Source organism: Solanum tuberosum, unplaced genomic scaffold (genome assembly GCF_000226075.1).
Source record: "Solanum tuberosum cultivar DM 1-3 516 R44 unplaced genomic scaffold, SolTub_3.0 scf00122, whole genome shotgun sequence".
NCBI lineage: Eukaryota > Viridiplantae > Streptophyta > Magnoliopsida > Solanales > Solanaceae > Solanum > Solanum tuberosum.
The window spans coordinates 1,100,151-1,123,241 of record NW_006239050.1 but is presented as its reverse complement, the minus strand read 5'-3'; the positions used below and the strand labels follow the sequence as shown (position 1 = coordinate 1,123,241).

Here is a 23,091-nt window from a genome sequence, read left to right as displayed (position 1 = left end):
CCTAGTATGCCTACTTATCCATTTGAATATTTTCATCTCCACTACATTCATCTGCCTCACACAATAGTGTTGGTCTAATCACCACAATATATAACTTATGTTTAAGCCTTAGTGACATATTTTTATCGCATAGTATACTAGAGGTGAACCTTTACTTTATCCAACCCACTCCACTACGGTGTGCGTCATCATCATCAATCAACATGTCTCCTTAAATTATCGACCGAAGATATTTAAAGTCTTGAGTATGACTAGTCCATCAATCTTCATTTTCACCTCCCCCACACGGGTTATCAGTGAACTTGCACTCCAAGTAACATCAATTCAATGAAATTTAATCTAGAATGCCTACTGATACATTAAATAATAAATTAAGACTACTAAAATAACTAGGCAAGAGTGACAACATATCTAAATAAACTATCAAAACAAGAACAATAGAACCTGGATGTAATTGAGGGTCGTCCAAATGATGAAGAATGATCAGACGATGTCAAAACCATCGAAGCTCATCAAGCGGTGGATCGAAGGAACTAGGTCACCTCAAAATTCATAGTAAAAAAGGGTTTGCTTTTACCATACATGTTGCTTCGCATACATAAAACACACACATACACAAAGCGAAAGAGGAGGAAAGAGATCGAGAAAGAAGTAAAGGGGCAATTTACGATGCTTGACTCCAACCAAGAAGTATAAGAAAAGAAGGGGGGTAAAGAGAAGAAAGAGAAGGGGGGGGGGGGCGGAGAAAGGGAGGGGGAAAAGAGAGAAATAAAGAGAAGAAGGAGCCCTAATTAAGCCAAATTCACTTTATTGTCGTATATTCTAATTTCAATGCTCTCGTATCTCTGGTGTATGTAAATTTATTCATTATTAAGATATTAATAAATAATGAGCATTCAAATTACAATATATGTTTTTGGGTAAATGGATATAGACCATATTGTGGTATTAATTGCAATTCCTTAATTGTTTTTAGAGTTATGAAGAAAAGTTTGTCACGATCCAAAAATGGACATGATGACACTCATCTAAATCCACCAAGACAGGTCAACAAAAAATTCAACAATATGAAAGAAATGTGAAAAATAAATCAACAAAGCATAAATGCGGAAAACTTAGCCAAAATGATGAACTCCCCCAAAATTTGGTTGTCACATGTACATGCCTCCAATACATGAAAACAAAATGAAAGATAAATACAAGTTTCAATGTTTTTCTTTCTCGAATAGAACAAAACATAAAATAAGGAACAAGAGGATCGACCGTGATGACAAGCAACTACCTCTTAAAATCTTCTAAAAGCTTCGGAGAAAAATGAAGGAGAAAGATCACACAGGTCCGGGCTTAGAACCTAGAAAAGTGTAGAAGCAAGTAAGGTAAAACTAAAATAGAATAGAGTACTTCTTTCATTCCAACTGAACTGCCTCAACTACAACTTGCAGAGGAAACAACCCAACATAATAGTTTACAATACACAACTCATAAAGCTTAACAATCATAGTCCAACCATCACAGTTCAACGATCAACAAGTATCAAGTTAATAAATCATGAGTATCAAGTATCTCGAAACTCCAAAAGACATCGAAAACCATTTGTTTATCAACTTCAACCTTTCAAAAAAAAATCCCTAATTTATAACTTTTCACGCAAAACTCAAAACCAAATTCAAAATCCAATCAGATATCACTCGGGGTAAAATGGTAATTTTATGAAAATTCTAAAAATGACCTTACGGGTCATTACATTATTCACCACTAAAAACCATGTTCTTTCTCGAATATAAAGTAAAAGAAGTATCTAAAGCCTCGAAAAGCTAGGAATATCTGCAATGCATGTCATTCTCCGTCTCCCTAGTCGCATTACCAATTGAACGGTGCTTCCACTGTACTTTCACTAAAGCAATTTCCTTGGTCCAATCAGACCTGCATATCCAAGATAGTTATAGGCTCTTCCTCAAAAGACAAGTATGAACCCAACACTACTGAATCAAGCGAAAGCACATGGAACTCATCCAACACGTACTTCTAAAACATAGAGACATGAAACACAAGATGCACAACTTACAAGCTATGTGGTAAGGTCAACTTAGAGGCTGCCTCTCTCACTCGACTTAAAATCTCAAAAAGGCCAACAAATTTAGGGCTAAGTTTTCCCTTCTTTCCGGACCTCATCACACCCTTTATGGGTGACACTTGAAGCTAAACATGATCACCCTCCATGAACACTAAGGCCCAAACTCTATGGTTTTCATAACTCTTTTATCGACTCTGGGCTATCAGTAGTCTACCCTGAATCATACAAACTTGCTCCATAGCATCTCTGAACAAGTCGGTATCTAAAGAGTCCATCTTAATCGAATCAAACCAACAAATCAGTGATCTACACCATTTGACATGAAATGTCTCAAATGGGGCCATCTGAATACTAGAGTGATATCTATTGTTGTAGATAAACTCTACTAAGGGCAAGTGTTGATCCCATCGAGCACCAAAATCAATCACGCAAGCTCAGAGCATATCCTCTAACACCTGAATCGTCCGCTCGAACTAACCATCTGTTTGAGAGTTAAAAGTTGTACTCATATATAACCGAGTACCCAAACCATATTGTAAAGCCCTCCAAAAGTGAGAAGTGAACAATGCGCATAGGTCAGAGACAATAGAAATAGGCACCCCATGAAGTCAGACTATATGACTAAGAAATTCTCTATCGTATACTTCACTCGATCAGGGATGAAATAGGCGGACTTGGTAAGCCTATCAATGACCACCCAAATAGAGTCGTGACCACCTACGGTAGTAGGCAAACCAACAACAAAGTCCATGGTAATCTGTTCCCACTTTCCAGTAGGAATATACATCCTTTGAGATACACCTCTAGGTTGTTAGTGCTCACACTTGACCTGTTGGCAAGTAAAGCATTTAGAAACAAAATATGCAATATCCTTTTTCATTCCACTCCACTAGTAATGTTGACTCAGATTATGATATATCTTCGTCGCTCCTTGATGAATAGAATATTGAGAAAAGTGGGCCTCCGCTAAAACCAATCTAATAAACTCGCCCACCTTTGGCACACATATTCTGTCTCCGATCCTTAAGACACCGTCAGAATCAAATACAACCTCCTTAGCTTCCCCTCTCAACACCTTATCTCGAATGAGACACAACTTATCATCATTGAACTGGCGTTCACGGATCTACTCAACTAAGAAAGACCGGGCCTCTACAAAAGTAATCAAACCACCACTTGCCTCAGAAAGTTGCAACTGAAAAAGACTGTTGGCTAACCTCTGAACATCTCTAGCCAACGGTCTCTCGTCAATATTGATCGTGACAAGAATCCCCATACTAGAAGTCCTTCTACTCAAAGTATCAGCCACCATAATGGCCTTCCCCGGGTGATACACGATGGTGATATCATAGTCCTTCAGTAACTCAAGTCATTCATACTGCCTTAAGTTCATACCAACTGAACCACCTCAACTACAACCTATATAGAAATTAGCCTAACCTAACAACTTACAATATACAAATCACAAGGCTTAACAATCATAGTCCGATAGTCACAGTTCAACAATCAACAAGTATTATGTTAATCAATCATGAGTATCAAGTATGTCAATCACAATAATCAAGTATCTCAATCACAAGTATCAAATATGTCAATCACAAGTATCAAGTTCCTCAAATCACAACAATCAAACACTTGCCGAAACCATTTCCCATTGGCGTAATATCAATCGCCGAAACCATTTTCCATCGGCACAATACCACTCGCTGGAACCATTTCACATCGACTTTGTATGTTGTCACTTGCCAGAATCATTTATCATCGGCATAATCACCACATGTCTTACCACAACATTGTTAAGTCAATGCAAATAGGCAATTACACACCATAATGAAGAGACGATAAGGTCAAACAATTCAAATACACAATAATGCCATCAAAGTATTTCATCAATCAACAAATTAGGATCAACATTAAGACCATTCACAAAAGACAATTACCAACACGTTGCCTTTTTCATTTAATCCCCTTTTCAATCATTAAGATCAATTAATTAGAGTAATTGAAATCATCACCTCATTCTTATTACTCCCAACACACAATGAAGGGAAATACAAGATTCTACAAGTTTTACAAGGTTTAGAAGTTCATTTGCCTTAATTCGATCAAAAGTCAATCTGAGACTTGAGCTTTTCCTTTCTGAACGATATCCAAAGCCACACATTCTAATCCAACATGTAACCAAAATAAGATTCCAGAAATAACAACAATCATATCATACACTTTGAGAAATGAATCAAATCAACTCAAAAACACAATTCTGAAAAAGAGGGTTGAATTCAAAAATCATTACTTGAATACATTACCCAAGCCATTTGGAAACTAATGGTGAAAACCATTTCGAAAAAGGATTTGAAACCAGTTCACAATCAACATTTTACTTCAAAAATCCAAGTTCTTGAAAATCCCCAATTCATCATTTCAAAATAGTAATTTAAACACTCATAATCATAAATAATAATGGGTAAATGAGATTTAAGATAATGAATCGTTACACAAATATTTCTTCTCAAAACCCTTGTTCAAATCGTCACATTAGAGCTCCCAAAATCTCAAAAATGGAGAAATGAAGATGAAACCATGAAATTTGGAATACAGTTTAGTCCAGGGGTCCTCCGCGAACGCGAACACCTACTCATTTAAGTGTTATGCGAATGCGGTGGTCAAACCCCCTACCCTCCGTGAACGCGGAGGTAAACAAACACCACCAACAACCAAAAAACATAGAAGGCACAAAATTCACTGAAAGAACTCTCGAAATTTATTTGGAATCTTGTACACACAAACCAAATATGTTGCCTGACTAAATTCGGTGTTCCAGACTAAATGAAACCATTACAACATGAATTTGAGGTCTTCTTGACTCGGAATTCATGAAAGTCACAAGAAACGAACATAACGCCTAAAAAGGCCAAATCAAGCTTGGGACCTCTGAAAATTCAATCAAGACCTCCTCTAGACCTAAATTATCCCCCAAATCCAACAAAACTATCGGAAATCCAATCCAAGCATCTGAAACTCGAATGTTAACCAAAGTTAACCCAAAGGCTAAAATTCCATAAACTTTCAACCAAGGACCTCAATTTCACGAAAAGACTCTGAATCTAGAACCGAAAACTCTCGTAGACTAATTTTCGTATTTTGGGACTGATTGAATCGATGAAATTCTATTTCGAGACTCGGAACTCCAAAAGACACATAAAACTATTTTTTATCAACTTTAGCCTTTCGAACTTCCAAAATTCCCCTAATTCATAACTTTTCACTCAAAACTCAAAACTAAAATTCAAAAACCAATTAGAAATGACTCGGGGTCAAAATTAGAAGGGGTAAAACGATAATTTTATGAAAAAAATACAAAAATAACCTTCCGGATTAGTACATATTATATGAAGAGGTAATATATATAATTGACTGATCTAATAAGAATATTTATATCTAATAGGGGTAATAGAATATTGACGTATGTGTAAACAAAATATTATAGGAGTAGAGTTTTAATGGATGATAAGATGGTCCTTCAACTTTAATGAGTGAATATATTTCAACTTTTAACTTTAAGGACTTTTGGCTTCTAGTATAATATATAATATAATAAATCATAATATTTTAAATAAAACTCTTACAATATTTCTAATTATTTTCATCGCCTTATCTTTTCTAGTTTGTTGACATGTGAATTCATAATAAATTTTAGGCGAAATGATCTGATGGACCCTTGTACTTGTATCAGTTTGTATTTTGGACCCTTTTATTTAACCATTTGTCGACTGAACCCCTAGACTCAATAAAACACAATTTAACAAATCCCTCTGACCATTGACCAGATATATGTGGCATTAGAATGCCTGAGTTGGCAAAAGTGTGTAACACACGCTCCTTCAGGTGAGTGAATAACATTTTTGGGCTAATTATTTTTTTTTTTTTTTTTACTTCGTGAAGAACCTGGCCACCTTTCATTTATTAGTTTTGAACAATACAACGTCTTAAACATTACAAAGGAAAGAAGAAAAAGAAAACGAAGAAGTAGAAGTTATAGAGTCATCTCTGGTTGAAGACGACCTGTTAGATCTAATCCGTTGCAAGCACCGTCTATCATAAATAGTAGATTGAACATAACTCAAGAAAATTGTTAAAATCAGATTCAACATTATCAAAACTTTCTTCCAACAAGTGATAAATAAAGTTGCCAAACTCATCAATCGTAGCTATTTTTCTCAATAACAATCGGACAACTTTCGAATAGGACCCAAAACAGCATTGAATCAATTGCCTCTTCACTGCTCTTCATAACAAGTGTGAGCCTGTTGTTGATGCTCTCATGAGTCTTCTTTGCAGCCACCATCGTGGATTCCGGTGAGGAGGAACTACGTCGGAGATGGATGATTTGAAAAAGCAATTTACGTCGACGACGGCGAACCGAAGACCACTGCGAAGCAGTGGAGTGAGAGAGAGAGGCAACACTGGTCAGTAGAGAGGACAACGAGGTGGGTGAGGGTGCAAGGTCATGGCGGCGAAGAGGTTTGTTGGCCAGATCTAGCGGTGCGGTGACTTAGATTGTTGGTTTTGTAAAGGTTGGAGGAGGAAAGGAAATGATGATGGTGTGGGGCGGAGATGGAGACAGGTGAGGGAGAGAGTCTATGCGATTTTGTCGGCAAAAATGGTGACGACGGCGGCGATGGCTTTTCCCGTAAATGTTGACCGTGAACAGTGAAAATGGGTAGAATCAGATGTATGGAGTTTTACTTTAAAGATTAAATTAAAATTTTATTATTTTATCTTTTATTAAATAATTTTGGTTAATAATTTTAAAAAATAGTTATGAAATAATTATGACATGGCACTAATATATATGACGTGACACTAATATATATGACGTGGATATGACATGTCATTTATGTAAAGGAGAGTGAGCTACACACATGATTGGAGGGGCTTGAAAGTCTCATTTTAATTTAGTCTAAGGGTTTAGTTGACAAATGATTAAGTAAAAGGGTTCAGAATACAAACTGATACAAGTATAAGGGTCCATCAGACCATTTTGCCTAAATGTTATCATATTAGTTCAATGTTTATTAAATGGTTATTCAATATTATTTTTAACATGATCTTTAAACTGAATAAGTATCATAACAAAATAAATAATTAATTTTTTTTTCAATGCAATGAGTACCTCAAACAATCCGATATGACAAAAATAATTAGTGGGCACAAGTTTTCCCACCTTAAAAATCTCTAATTACATATTCTTATTATAATGAAGAATTTTCAAGTAACAATATTATTAATATAATCTTTAAAGTTGATAAGTGTCATGACTGATCAAACAATTAATTATTTTTTATAATGGAATAAGTGTTTCAAAAAAAATGATACAACAAAAAACTTTAGTGGGCACAAGCTTTCTTATCTTCAATAGCCTATAATTAAAATTATGAGAATTAACAAACATTACTAGTATATTATATATGTAAAACAAAGCTACAGTAAAGCCTCACTAAATATATAGGTGGGATCATGAAATATTATTATTTTATAGAGGTATTATTTAATTGTAAATTAATATTTATTGATTTAAATAGTGTTTTGTGAAAACGTCATTCATAAACTTGAGATGATGATTAATGATCGCCGTTACCGCAAGAAAATTGACGTCAATAACTTTTGGAGTTACCCGAGTAAAAGTGATACATGTTCAGAGGTTCATTACTTAGAAGAAATTGTGGATATTATCGGAAAAACAATATTGATGATGAAGTTGAAGATGATACAATACCTTTGTATCCAGTTACGCGTAAGGAAACACTTATCGCATCTAGAACTCTTCACAATTTTATGGTGTAGTTCGAAAAGACAACAGTAGAAAAGTTAGAGATGAGTTTTAACTAGAATTAAATTTTAACAAAAAAATACAATAGAATCATATTTCACTAAATTGTCTTGGATATATTTGTACTTTTAAAGAATTATTAATTTATAATATTGATGAGACCGTATATTTACATAGGAATCTTCTAAAAATATATTATCTTATTATCTTATAGAAATGAGTGATTTTTTTCATTGGCCCAAGTCTAGACCGAAAGAAACTATTCCCTTAGAGAGATTATTAATTTATCGAGTATTAATTTAGTGAGATTTTACTGAATAGTTTCACTTAATTATATTACGGAGTTCTTCTGCTCTAATCTCCGAAATAGAAGGTCAGCCTTTTTTTTATTTCAAAATAGCGATACGCTCTAAAAAAGTAAAGGATAAAGAAAGGAGCTAAAGAATGAAATATTCATCAAAGTAGTCCTTATAGTTTCACTTAATAATTCTCTTAGAGAGATTATTAATTTATCGAGTATTAATTTAGTGAGATTTTACTGAATAGTTTCACTTAATTATATATCACGATTACAGTTTAATGAAATTTGCTATTAAAATTGGGTCCCACTAAAATAAAAACACATCTCTCCCGACTTGTATACCAAAATAGACAAATCACAATTTATCTTTCATCTCTCTATTCACTGATTTTGCTCCTAAAATCTCTCAACAATTTCATATTTGAATTTTGAATGCTCTTTTTCTCCCTCCTAATGGTGTCATGATCTCATCTTCAATCTTCAATTTTACAGTTAATTCAGTAGTTATTCACAAATAATAGATGTTCAAACTCTATCAAAAAAGATTACTCGAGATATTCAATTGCATGACAATAGTATTGATGATCCTCCATCTTTTTGTTTGGATCTAACACAATATTTGGAAGACATTGCAAGGTAAATATTACGAAATCCATATATGTCGATCAGATCAGATCAAGCGAAGAATATAGATCCAAGCTTAGAAACGACCAACAAATGCAAAAGGTAGAACAGATTATGGGTCTAAAAAGAAGAGGAAAATAAAGGAAATTGCTTCTACTCGCAATGAGTCCAAAACAAATGATGATGTCGTTCCTGGTTCAATGGAACAAAACGAAACTGAACAATCCAAGATATTTATATAAACCCTATTTGTATATATTAATGTGTATATATTTCGTTCCTATATTGTACTTATCTATACGTATTTGTGTACATATAAAATTTCATTAGTGTTGTTTGGTTCTATATTTTTATTGTATATTTTATTTTCCTGTACTACCTTATATGAATCCATTGTATAATTTCCAACATTTATGTATAACTGCTTATTTATTTCTGTTGAGCCGTCTATATTGCACTAGGTTTTGCCCACATTCATTTATTTATTTCTCTACAATTTATATTTTATTATTTTCTATTTATTTAGTTACTTCGTTTTCTTTTCTCTAATATATTACACCATTTTTTAATTTTGTTTTCTAGATTCAATAGACTAAAATAAAAATGATAATTAAAAAAAATACTTACTATAGTTACTGGAGTAGTGTGACAAAATCACAACCCTTCCATAAAGTCTTAACTCATCCCAAAAGTCACATCATTTTTCATTCACATCTTTAAAACCCAACAACTGTTTCTTGATTCAATCAACAAAGTTGATACAATGGGGAGTCCCTTCAAACTTGAATATAGTGATCTCCCTGTTCATTATTGCATTCGTTGTTTCTTCTGCATGCAAAACTCGAGTTGCATTCGTCAAGGATTTTATTAGCTTGAATGGATTCTCACCAAAAAAAAATTGAGAACATTTTCTATGAAAACAAGTTTCTTAAAAATGAGGAAAATGACTTCCCTAGTGAAAGCAGGAAAAACAAGTTCTAAGTGTCATTCCACATTGATTATGTCTTCATAGTCCTCCAACACATCTCATCTTCACCCGCAAGCCCACCACCCCTTACCCCTTGCATTTTAAATATTAGTTTGAAGTGGAAGACAAAATTATTGCTTCAAAAAAGTAGTGCATGAACGGAAAATGACTAATAATATCCTCGAGCAATGTGGTTTAAAGACACCCTTTACGTATGCATTGTTTATATTTGAGATAACAATTAAACATAATTTAATAGCATGTAAGGAAAATGCAGAGTGTGAAACTCTTTCAAGTTATTTGTAGTTTGATGTTGTCACCTGAGTTTTTCCGGCCTTCTTTCTCCCTTCTGTAGATAACGGGCGGGCGAACTAAGCTTTCAATGTAGATTGCCGCAAGATGTCAATCGTCAAAGTTAAAGTCAATAACTTCTGAATATCTGAAACCTCATGAAAATACTTTTTTGATGAAGTGAAGTAGAATATGTCATGACTTTACTAGATCTAAAACAAACCAAAATTCCACCTTTATTTGATATGAAAGAGGGTGAAAAGAGCATATAATCATTATCCACAAAAGGATACTCGATAGTTAACACCGGAGCACCAAATTTTTTTTAACCCCATACACCTTCATAACCCAAACATCCATATGAGTTACCATGTTATCACAACAGAAAAATCACTTCCAGACATGAGTCGAAGAATCAAAGAAAAATGACCTATTCCATGGGAGGGCAGCTCCACCTTTCCCCATTTCTCATCAGCCAAATCAAAAGAAATGATGTTCCCGTCTTTATACATACTAAACATATCAAGGCCATGAGTAACCCAATAAAGTTTCCCATATCACAAACTTAATTACCTGCATATTTAGTAGCTTCTTATTCAGACATTCATCAACACATTTCCAAGAATCACTCTGTAAACTATATATTTTGATCCCGACTGCTATATTTTTAAAAAATAGCCTCTACCTTATAATCATCACGTAACTCATGTCTCATCATATCGAAAACCATATAAAAGTCAACAGTCTTTCCTCTTTAATGTAGGTTTAGAATCAGGCAATTTTTTGTACTTTGTCATATTCCTCAATAGCAAGATGAATCAATCCATTGACAGAAACTACAATCGAAAAACAATTTTGCAATTTCTTGTAGGAGTGATCCAATTCAAATGCCTAAGTTATTGACTCATAAAGTAAAGAACTAACGGTAAAATCTTGAAGACCATTTTTAGCTGCACGATGATTCATCATAATTCATAAGCAAATGTCGGGTGTAATCCTTGTTATTAATTATTAGTGGATAAGCTGAGATGGGTATTGATAAATTCAGGGCTAGAGATCAAAGTAAGCCAAGATTTGAAACACACCTAAATTTCAAGAGGGATTTCACTAGTAGCCTTGACAGAATTTTAGTAATGAGTTTTGCTGGCAACATATGGATTGTCGTCAAGATTGAATTTTTCATTGAAGTTGAAGGAAATTGAGAATAGATCCATTTGGGTTGCAGAAACTTGAGCTCTTCAAGTTCAATTTTTGCTATGAAAGGTTTTGTACCAGTAAAGAGTTAAACATCTTGTGTTTGTGCTTAAGCTATTACTTCACATCTAAATTATCCTTTATTGAGTTTCATATCTAAATTAAACTAGTTAAAACGTGAATTTCTTACTTGAGTTATGACTTAATACTTAGCCAAACATATCTAAACGTTTTATCTATAAAATTTTAATTCACCTAATATATATAATGACTTTATTTATTGACATATTAATTTTTTAAATATATTTTTAATTGAATTCTTTAAAATCTTAAACTTTCCTTTTTCAAGTCGGAGATATCACCATCATAACAGAGATGAAACCCTGACTAAGAAGATGGAAGAGAAGATGGTGAATATATTCCCATTGGGATAAATTAATTTATATGATGATAGTTTAACTTTAACTTAATATTAATTTATTTAGATTTTCTACAATGAAATTATTTTTCCACATAGAGTGTTGTGTGACAAAACTCTTAAACAAAAGAGAAACTCTACACATATCATGAGAAATTAATTGAGTTGTGTTTTGCTAACTATTGAGTGATAATTTGAATAGAAAACTCCTTTTTTAATCAAAGACCCCTGACCACTTTATAAATAAAATAATATGTACAATCAGGTGACCCAAATAGCCAACTCAAGCCTTCACTAATGAAACTAAAAAAATTGAGATAATTACGTATGTTTAACTTCAATTTATAAAAAAGAATTGATAGATAATACTTTAACTTTAAAATATTTATTTTATCTTTAAATGAAATTATTTATAATCACATAAATAATTATTATTTATTTTAAACACAGGCTTGAAATAGAGGGGATAGTAATTTCTTTGCTAAATTTCGTATCAAATCAAACTATATTATATAAATTAAATGAACAAAATAATAATCATTTTGGGTCAAAAAGTCAACCCTATGTATGAGTTGTTACAACAACAACAATAATAATAGGGAAAATTGTATAAAATAGCAAACTATTAATTCAAATTAAATGTTATAGCCATAGTTTATTTTAATTGTAATTCGCAGCAAACATCCCTTTTTTTGCCATTTGATTCGGTATACAATTAGTCATTTTATACATTTCGATATAAAATGTATAAAATGCGTTTGTGTTTGTTATAAAGCGGGAGAAAAGTGTATATATAAATACAAATACATATATTTTCGTTCTATACACTTATAATTATACAAATACAGATTTTTTTTATACAAATTACAATGTATAAATGAATTTATACAAAGTGAACAATTTGTATAAAATTGGATGTTTGTAGCGAATAATACAAATCAAAGGCTCCATAGCAAACATAAAATTTGATAGGGAACGCAATTATGCAAACTATAGCTATAACATACAAATATGATTTTTATGTTTGCTATATGTGAAAGTTGCTCATTAAAATATACTAATAAAAATCCTACAAGTAAAATTTGGATAGGATAAAAATTATACAAATCTTATTACAACGAAAAGTTATTTCGAAATTTGAATGACCATCAACTCAAGTGCAATGAACGTGGATCGTATGCATGGCTTGTTACAATACCTAGGTATCAATTCTATAAGGACATAAGTAAATCCGTAAGCATGCGAAAACGACGTCGCTTAGTCAAAAATTTCAACACAAGGAGGGAAAATAAAAGATCCTCCCGCCTTCCCCTAAAACCTAATAAACATCAAAAACCTCCAGAGAAGACAAATTTCTTGAAACCCAAATGGAATCTAAGAGAAATGGAGCTTCCAATCTACCCCCAAAGCGAAAAAACACCCATAAGTCTGCTCAATTGCCTTCCACTTCAGTTAAAGATTCAAGAATCCCTGTTTTGCCAGAAGAGCTCGTCACTCAAATCCTCTTACGGCTTCCGGTGAAATCCCTTTTGAAATTCAGGTCAGTTTCAAAATCTTGGCTTGGTTTAATCTCAAACCCTGAATTTATCAACACCCATCTCAGCAAATCTGCAAATAACAAGGATTTCACTCACCATAGGTTTATGTTGAGTTTTTGTCTACCTAAGTATAATCTTAAGGACTGTTCTGCTAGTTCTTTGCTTTATGACTCTGTTGCTGAGGCATTAGATTTGGAGTACCCTACGAAAGAAATCCGTAGATCTGTTGAGATTGTGGGTTCTGTCAATGGGTTAATATGTCTTGTCATTGCAAAAAAATATTTTCTTATCTGGAATCCATCAATTAGGAAGTTCAAGAAATTGCCTGAATGTAGAGATGAGTTGTGCTTTGGTCACCATTCCATGTATGGTTTTGTATATGATGAGGTTCATGGGGATTATAAGGTAGTGGCAGGGTTTAATAATGAGGGGTATGGCTATTCATTTCTTGTTAAGGTTAAAATGTATAGTCTGAATAGTGATTCTTGGACAAGTTTGGAGGATTTTGAGAGTGGGGTGCTAGGAACTAAGTCGGGTGTGTTTGTGAACGGGAAACTTCATTGGGCTAATAGTGTTTATCGTCGGTCTGGTTGGGATATCATTTCTGTTGATTTGGCTGATAGGACATGGGGAGAAGTGGAGCAACCTTACTATGGAGAAGGAGATTTTGGTTGGACACTGGGAGTTTTGGGAACTGATCTTTCAGTGTTTTCTAATTATCGAAGAATTCAGGCTGACGTGTGGGTTTTGAAGGAGTATGGGGTTAAAGAATCTTGGATAAAGATGTTTACCATTGATATTCCTTGTGATCCTAGGATGGGTTATAAGTTTTGTCAATTCTTTTGCATGTCAAATAAAGGTGAAGTTTTGTTTCATTTTGGCTCTACTTTCATGATTTATAATGCAAAGGATCACTCAATCACCCATAGAAGCCCTCATCTAGAGGTTACTGGCTATGATTATGAGGCAAGCATCTACATAGAAAGCCTAGTTTGGCCTTTTTTTCAACGGAAGGAATCAAGGATGCAACAACGGAGGAGATTGAAATAGCTCTGATGAAGACAATTGTGTGATTAATAGTAAGACTTCTCTGTATATTCCTCAAGTGTTGTTATGCTCTGTTTACTTTCAAATATAGAACAAGATATTATATATTATGCCTGTCTTTGAACCATAGCCTCATGGATGCCTTGTTAGTGTTTTTTTTTTTGCTTCATGGGGACAACAATATTTTTGGAAGAATAGTTATTTGGTTGAAGTGCTTGATGTCTTCATCGTCAACCTCATAGATTAATTTCTTATTTTCTTCTGCACTAGTTTGGAGTTTTTTCTTTATGACTATCTTCTCATTTCTTTACTTCTTTGGTCAGTCAAAGACTGAATCAACTTCCACTCTGGGAATAGTTATTTGGTTGAAGTGCTTGATGTCTTCATCCTCAGTCTCACAGATTAATTTCTTATTTTCTTCTGCACTAGTTTGGAGTTTTTTCTTTATGACTATCTTCTCATTCCTTCACTTATTTGGTCAGTCAAAGACTGAATCAACTTCCACTCTGGCAGTAACGTTGTTGAGATCTTCATCAAAAAGTAACGTTGAGATAAGCAATGTCACATTGCATGGTTGAGCATTGCAGGAAGTGACTTTAGCTGTTGTGGTCATGAGAATGCGGCGGGGTACCAAAGGATAGGGTAAATTAGGAGAAGATACTGGAATGTGATTTATTTAAGTAGGTCCCCTCTAGTCTAATTAGATGTGAATACAATTTTTGTCATTTTTGTTACTTTGAACATCAATTCTTCATACAATAGTAAATTCTTTTATCATGTTCACAGTATCTAAACTTGACTTTAAAAAAATGAACTTCTCTATGTTCTGTGATATATTTTACAATATTAAAGTTCAAATATGTGCGAGGTTATTTATCACCAAGTGAGATAAAAGCCTGGCTTAAAAAAATTCTAAGTTCAAACATCCACTTGTTATTCTATAACCAACCTATAATGAAGCATCTAAAAATTGATCAAAGTCAATTAGCCAAGCTATAAGAAGAAAATTAACCAGTCCTTGAAAGAAAACAATGCCAAGAATTTGATAGACTTGCATATCAGCTTAATTGAGGTTCAATTTGTTGATTTGTGTCCTTTGTGATCCATTAAATTGAGATAACTTATTGCTGTGCATTAGTGAAATGATATGAAGGAGAAAAGGGAATGAAGCCAAAATGTGTAATTTCTTTCTGAGTTAGATTTACTGGAGCTAGAGAGGAGGGGATGGTTTCTACATAATATCCAGCTCTAAATCAACTAATTTTACCCATTTTTGTAGCATAAAGTATTGGACAAGAATGAGTGATGCTTGTAATTTATTCTTTGCTTTTTTATTCTTTTTGGTATTTATAGTAGACCATGTATACTGCTTAAGTTGCACCATGGTCCATCTTAGACATCAGATAAGTTAACAGTACATTCCATGGCAGGTGAAATGCGACAATAACACCTAGGTGTAGCTCTTGCTAGGGTTATTGTTTGATATAGGGGGCTTCCCAATAATCTTATTTAGGTTATAACTTAATAGGGGAAAAGGCGGAAACACAAGAATTATGGAGCATCCTTAAGGTTTGACATGGTGTTCACTGTAGGTATTTTACCTTGTTGCTAATAACAAATCTCTTATTTTCTTCAGCATTAGTTTGGAGTTGTCTGTGCTGCTAATACCTAGCTGTAATTTTTCTTTTAGACTATCTTCTCATTCTTTGACTTATTGGTCAATCAAAGTCAGAATCGACTTATTGAGTTTAGTGTGGTAAATTTCAAGGGTAAAGCATTTTAGGATGCAAATTTAACTATTGTTGTCATGATAGTGCGGAGGGGTATCAAAAGACAGGGTAATGTAGGAGAAAATGATGCGGGGATGAGCTTTATTTAAGAGGACACTGGCTATTGTAAAGTAAACAGAAATACAATTTTTTCCATCTGTGATTCCTAACAGATTTTTTTCCTTCCTACAATAGTGAATTCTTTATCATGTTGGAGTATCTATAATCAGACTTCCTTTTTTAAAACAAAAGTGTTGTACATTCTGTTCATCTTTCACATATTTAAGTAAAAATATGTGTGATGCTCATGTATCAGTAATTGAGAGATGCAAACCTTAGTTTAAAGCATTTCTGATCAACACTTGTTGTGCAATCAACAATCTATCATGGTACTTTGAAAACAAACCAAGTCATTGTAGCCAAGCTATAATGGGGAAAAATTAGCTAATCCTTGTAACAATGTCAAGAATTCAATAGACATGCATTGAGTTATACTGTGATTTAATTTGTTGATTTACGTCCTTGTGGATCAGTAAATTGAGGAAGCAAGAGAGAAATGTAGTGAAGGCCAAGCACCTTATTGGCCTGTGATGTGTGTTCAGATTCTTAACGAATTAGATTTACTGGAGCTTGATGGGTTAAGTAGGTTGCTCTAACCCAACTGGTTACCCTTTTATTGGCAGCATAATATGTAGGATCAGTATGACAACTGCTTGATGTTGCATCATTTTTCATCTTGACACCAGATTAGTGAACAACGCTATGTTTGTTTTGTGTCCATTGCTTAGAAGTTGAATGGAAGCAACTTTGACAATGGAACTCAGCTCTTTGCTTAAATAACACATTCAGTTTCTAATGAAAGTGACGTTTGCGTGTGAATTGTTAACTGATATGTACTATTGAACTTTCAGGACGTGAATGCTGATGCTAGGAACAACTAATCTACTACTAGTTGTCTGAAAGGATTGCAATGAGGAAGGATGGCTTTTCTCTGTTTTTACTGTTTCTTATTTTTGGGTCCTAACGTTATTTCCTTGTGCGTAGAGCAAGACTTCACATACGCTGGCTAGCTAATTGCATATCACATTTTGTTGGTTCCTTGTCATTTTGTTGCTATAAATTATGATAACGTACTTGAAATGAAATGAGACTAGCATTATTATTCCAATGAAGCTTCTTTTTTACAAACTTACCCATTTCATAGAATGATACCTCACTGGGAAGTCATCGTTACTTCTCCAAGAATCAATCTTTAAACTATCATGTCTGTGAATACAAAGACATTATATATAAACGTGCCCTATACTTTGACTTCAGTTGACATCTATGTCTTTCAACTTACAAGTAGACATGTCTGTATTGATTTGTCATTCTATTGAAGAAAGATATTTGTTTATGTGGAAGGAATCCATCAGGAAATTCGAGAAATTGCTCATCTCTAGAGAGCTATGGGTTTCAAATGCATGTGTGATTTTGGATATGATGAGCTTTGAGATGATTATGAAGAAGTGACAGATTTCCGAAATTTGAGTTATGACAATGCACATCTTGTTAATATCAAAATATAGTCTAAATAGTGATGTTGTGCAACAAGTCCAGTATGTTTGAGAAGCGATCTTTGTGTGTTTTGTAACTATAAGAGAATGCATGCCGATGTGTATGTTTGGAAGGAGTATCGTGTTAAGGAGTCTTGAACATATTTACATCAATATTATCTTCTTAATGATCCTGTGGGTGATCAGTTTGTCTATTCTTTTGCATGTGAAATAAACACTACCAAAAGAAGGTCAAAAAGCCAAAAAAAGATGTCGGTTTTTAAAAAATATTTTAACTTATTTTTTTTATAACAAAATCGACCTCTGGATGTTGATATTTTGCAAAAATAAATACATTTGTAGAGTATAAATAAGAAAATGGAAAATATTAAACCGACAAGCATCAATGGTCTAGTGATCATAAACATATTTGCCTAATTCAGTGGCGGAGTCAGGAATTTCACAAAGGGTGTCCACTAGTGAGATTTGAACACACGAGCACTACCTCATTCCAAGGAGGTGAAACCACTGGGCTACAATAGCTTGTTGTGTTAAGGGTGTCCAAAATATGTTATTTTAATCATTTCGTGTAATATGTTACTTGTATATACAACATTTTTTTTTCTTGGGTGGGGGAGGGTTCAAACTTGAGATGGTGCATTTTATTATTGTGTAGTTTAAAAGATCAACCTTAGAGATCGATAATTTTTGAAAAGAAAATAATAAAGATACTGACCTCCGAAAGTTAATTTTTTTTACTCGATCAGATATTCAAAGATTACTAGCTATAAGGGAAACATTTTCATTGAAAGCTTAGTTTGACCCCTGTTTACGAAGGATCCCAAGGATGTAACAACTACGAAGGCTAGAAAAGTTTAAATGAAGACAATCATTTCATTAATAATTTGGTTAGAGTTTTCTATATATTTTTCTCTGGTGTTGTTATATTTTCGTTTCGAATATAGAACAAGACATTGCATATATTATGCCTATCGTTGAACTATCCTAGAGATCTTGTTAATTCTGTGTACTGCTCAATTGTAGATTTTATGATCCAGATTCATATCATTATTCACTACATGAAATCAGAGACAAATAATTTACGAGAATTGATATGTGCAACACACGTACACTAAAATTAGTAATCATATAAATAAGAATAGACTTCGAAACTTAACACTAACAGAAGTTTTTGACGCACGAAAAAATTCATATTTTGATTGTTTTGGTGTCACTTTTTTTTTTTTTTCAATTTTTGATGTTGCATAGTTCAAATAACAAATGATTAAAGACACATAATTTAGTTGAATTCGATTTCCTACCTATTAGGAAAATAAAAATCCTAAATTTAGGATAATAATTAAATTACTATTTTGTGTAGTATGAAATAAATTTTTAAAGAGTGAAAAAGCAAACTATATTCGCTAAGGTCCTTCCCGTACCCACTTTGCCGTTGGGCTATGTGTTACTATTGGTTTAAGTGGGGTCAAATTAATTATATACAGTGTTTTGTTTCAAAAAATAGATTGAATATATATGTATATACAATGTAGCTTTTTGACGAATGAACCCACTTGCAACCAAATAGGTCCGCCCCTGGTGAAGACATTTAACCGCGTTGAATATCATAGTATTGTTCATGTTATTATAACTTACTAGTCATGGACACGTGCGCTGCACGTGTGAGCCATGTTAAGTTGTATCATTCTCTCTGGAGAGACATTTGTAAAGCAGTGTTGTTATGAGTTAGTGCATTATTATTGATGTAGTAGAAGTGTACATTGTGTTAATTAGTCTTCTGATGAGTGCATGAGCTATTATTGATCTCGTATAGGGAAAAAGATATAATTTATGCATTTAATAATATGTAGGAACGACAACATGAAGTTAATATGAAGCGTCAAAATAGAAGCATGAAAGTACTGTAAATTATGAATAATGATAATATTAAAACATTAGAATGCAATACAATACCAACAAAGAAAAAACTTAAACAGTAAATCATAAAGAAACAATAGAATAAAGTATGGAGTATCTGTCTTCTTCTTCTTGCTCACGTTTTTAGTGTGTACAATATTGTGTAAAATGTCACCATCTATATATGTGAGAGGATTGAGATACTCAAAGAACTATTATGAATATGACATTAATGCATTGAAGAGTATGGGTCAATGAAAAATCCATTATGTTTGCATAGGTGTGTATGTGTCTTCTAAACCTGAGTTTTGAAGCAATGTAATGTTGTTAGGACTGTAGGATCTGTAAAGAGTAAATTATCTGTGTTACAATGACCATATATGTATATGGGGTTATCGTACCTAAAACTTCCTTATAGACGATGTTCTTTGTGTATGTCCCATTTTGACGTTTGGGTTGCTCTGTTAGGACAAGTACTTTTGTTGTGGACATATATATCCCTCCTGAGAGTGCCACGTACAATTGACCATGTGAGAAAACATGTTCGAGCAAATACAAACCAACCTTTTGAATTGTTTGACCTTGCGCTTTATTTATAGTCATTGCAAAGCAAAGGCGTACTGGAAATTGCTTTCGAATGAATTTTAATGGATATCCTTCATTTTCTGGTGGTGATAGTTGAATTCTGGGAAGAAACACATGCTTCATAGCAGAATGACCACTTGATATTTCGGTATGCAGGACATTTTGGGTGAAGCCTCGGCATATGATTCGGGTGCCATTGCATAAGCCATTTGAAGGGTCTAAATTACTTAGCAACATGATGAGTGCATTTTCCTTTAATTCTAACATGCATATGTCAAAATCTATCCATATTGATATTTGTTACCGCCTCTTCATGATTGTAATTTGTGATGTATTATCTTCAATACCTATGTGGTGGGAGACCGTTTAGTGTTAAAGTATTTAGATATTCTTCTTGGTAATAGTTGTTGGTGTCATCTTCTGCTGAGTCAAAGCTATTGAATATCTTGCTGCTATGTCTGACTCTGTTAGGAATTTTGGTGTCCCTTGACTTTATCCCACTTTATTGATCACTACGCTACACCTTTGAACGAGCTTATAAGAAACAAATGACAAGTGCAACCAATACTTTAATTGAGTATTCATAAAACCGTTTCTGTTTCTCAAGTATATGACGCTTAAAAAATTGTTACTTGCAACAATGTACACTATTGCTAAACTTCAAAGTAATGCAGGCTAGAAGGATAAGTTCTTATGTTTTGATTGTTTGTGACCACCAGAAGCAACACTGTTAGTGTCGGGTTTTGTAATTGTTGGTAAATGTCTGGGCGTATCACAGTGAACGACATATGGTTTACATTAATCCTCACTTAGGTGCGGTGGAAGAGCAGCGCTCAGTTGAGCAGCGAAAAGGATATATGTGGGCAAAGTACTTCAACATGACATTGTTGAAGAGTATGGATGAAGACTTGGCAGAAGCTGCTGATGACAATTACCATCCATATGAAACATGGTTGTGGCCATTAACGGGAGAGATATATTGGCAAGGGATATATGAAAGGGAGAGATACAGGCAAAAAATGGACAAGAAGAGAAAGACAAGAGAGAAACAATGTCACACCACTTCTCTTTTTACAATAGTTATGGATATGACGGTTTTTTTTTTTTAAAAAAAAAAGAATAAAAAAAAATATAAAACTAAAGAAAAATGTTTTTTTTTTTAAAAAAAGTCGCCACTTGAAAATGAGTTTTTTAGGTGTTCCAAGTCACCTAGTAATTCCTAATTTAAAAAAAGAGGAAAAAAAATCATTTTATTTTTAGTCTACGAAAACAGAGATTGGGTAAGGAATTCTATTGACTGGAGGGAAGGTGTGAGGCACCCCCGAGTCCCGTGGTTCTAGCACGGTCGCTTTATCAACTCATGTTTGGCTAAAATAATTTTTTGGATAAAAGAATAAATTTGTGTTAGTTACTAATCTTTTTTTTTAATAAAAAAAATGATTGACCTAGGAGCGTAACCGCACACAAAATCACTTTTTTAGAAAGAATACACACCAAGGATCGTAATCGAACACATGATGGTATTTAAAGTTTATTTTATTTTTCTAAAAAAAAAAGATTGATAATTCATGACTCAAATTTTATTTAATAATGAGAAAAGAAAAAAGAAATGAAAAAAGAACTTGTTGCAACATATAGACTTGAGCAAAGATTTTTTTTTTTTAAAATAAAAAAACAAATAAATATATTAAGTGTCACTACTTGATGATAACAACAAAAGAAAAAAAAAGTATATTCTTTTTAAAAATAAAATAAAATGACTAGGCCCCTTTTAAAACAACTAGTGATATACTAATTTTTTTTTATATTGATATAATTTCAGAAAAACGACCACTTTAATAAAATTTTCAGTTTTTCATAAAATGGTCATATGTTTCTTTTGAAAGAAAATTGCAAAAATAGCCTATTTTATCTAATAGTTAAATTACTAACCAAAGTAACCAGTTTTGTATTTCATTGCAATAACTATTTTATATATTTATTTAAGAGAAAAAAAACTGAATTTATGAAATGATCAAATTTACATTATTTTTGCAAATATGACCATATTTACATTTTTTGCAAAAATGGCCAGATTTACACTTTTTGCAAAAATGACCATATTTAGCTTTTTGTTTTTTTTTTTTGCAAAAAAACAGCCTCTTTTTTTACTTTTCTTAGAATAACCAGAAACTAAAAATAAAAAAAAAGACTTTGAGATTGTTGTTTTTTTTAGCAAAAGGCATGGGTTATGTATCAACTTCATAATGATAAATATAAAATTCACACCTAGTTTAATAATAGAACACAACTATATAATAACAACATGATATAATTTAACTAATTCCAATAAAGTTATGTATCATTTCATAATGATAAAGATAGAATTAACACTTAGTTTAATAATAAAACACAAATATACAATACAATGAAACATAATCATATTAAGTATCATAACATATTTAACTAATTCAAATAAACTAAATATAATAATTAAATCAAAATAAACTAAATATAATAATTAAATCAAAAATATAAACATGCTTCATTATTTTTTGAAGTTACATTGCAAAAGTGTAAGGAAAGAAATATACCTAAAGAGATGATGACAAAACAATGATGAAAGCAAAACTCAATTCAACTCCCAAAAGACCACCAAAGATGAAATATATATATATATATATTTTCTTTTTAGAAGTAATGAATTTTCCTCTTCTAATTTTCTGTTCTTGTTCTTTCTCTTTTTTTTTCTCCTTAATGAAACAAGAATGGGGGTTTAAATAGGTGTTGAGCATTAAACCCCCCACTCTTCTTGAAAACTTAAGAGCCAATGCATGCATTGGACTCTTTGTTTTCCCAAGGTGCCACCCAAGATGACCAGTGAAATTTCTTTTTTTTTTTCTTTTTCTTTTTTCAAGAATTAATTAAAAGACTATATTGCTCTTTAGATGACCCATTTCTTTTATTCATTAATTGAATAATAGCTAAATGGGTCATCTGAAAATTTAGAATAGGCCCAAAA

General features: G+C 32.8%; 1 protein-coding gene across 1 annotated transcript; it reads left to right on the top strand.

Annotated features, from left to right (window-relative positions):
• Nucleotides 1-12,985: 12,985 nt before the first annotated feature.
• LOC102605089 (F-box/kelch-repeat protein At3g23880-like) lies at nucleotides 12,986-17,241 on the top strand. Its single transcript, XM_006350409.2, has 2 exons — nucleotides 12,986-14,316; nucleotides 16,965-17,241. Exon 1 carries the CDS (start codon nucleotides 13,067-13,069, stop codon nucleotides 14,285-14,287), a length of 1,221 nt encoding a protein of 406 aa, XP_006350471.1. The 5' UTR covers nucleotides 12,986-13,066; the 3' UTR covers nucleotides 14,288-14,316; nucleotides 16,965-17,241.
• The last annotated feature ends 5,850 nt before the right edge of the window (nucleotides 17,242-23,091 follow it).

Coding starts and splice junctions, on each gene's coding strand:
- LOC102605089 (XM_006350409.2), top strand. CDS start 13,067: ATGGAATCTAAGAGAAATGGAGCTTCCAATCTACCCCCAAAGCGAAAA.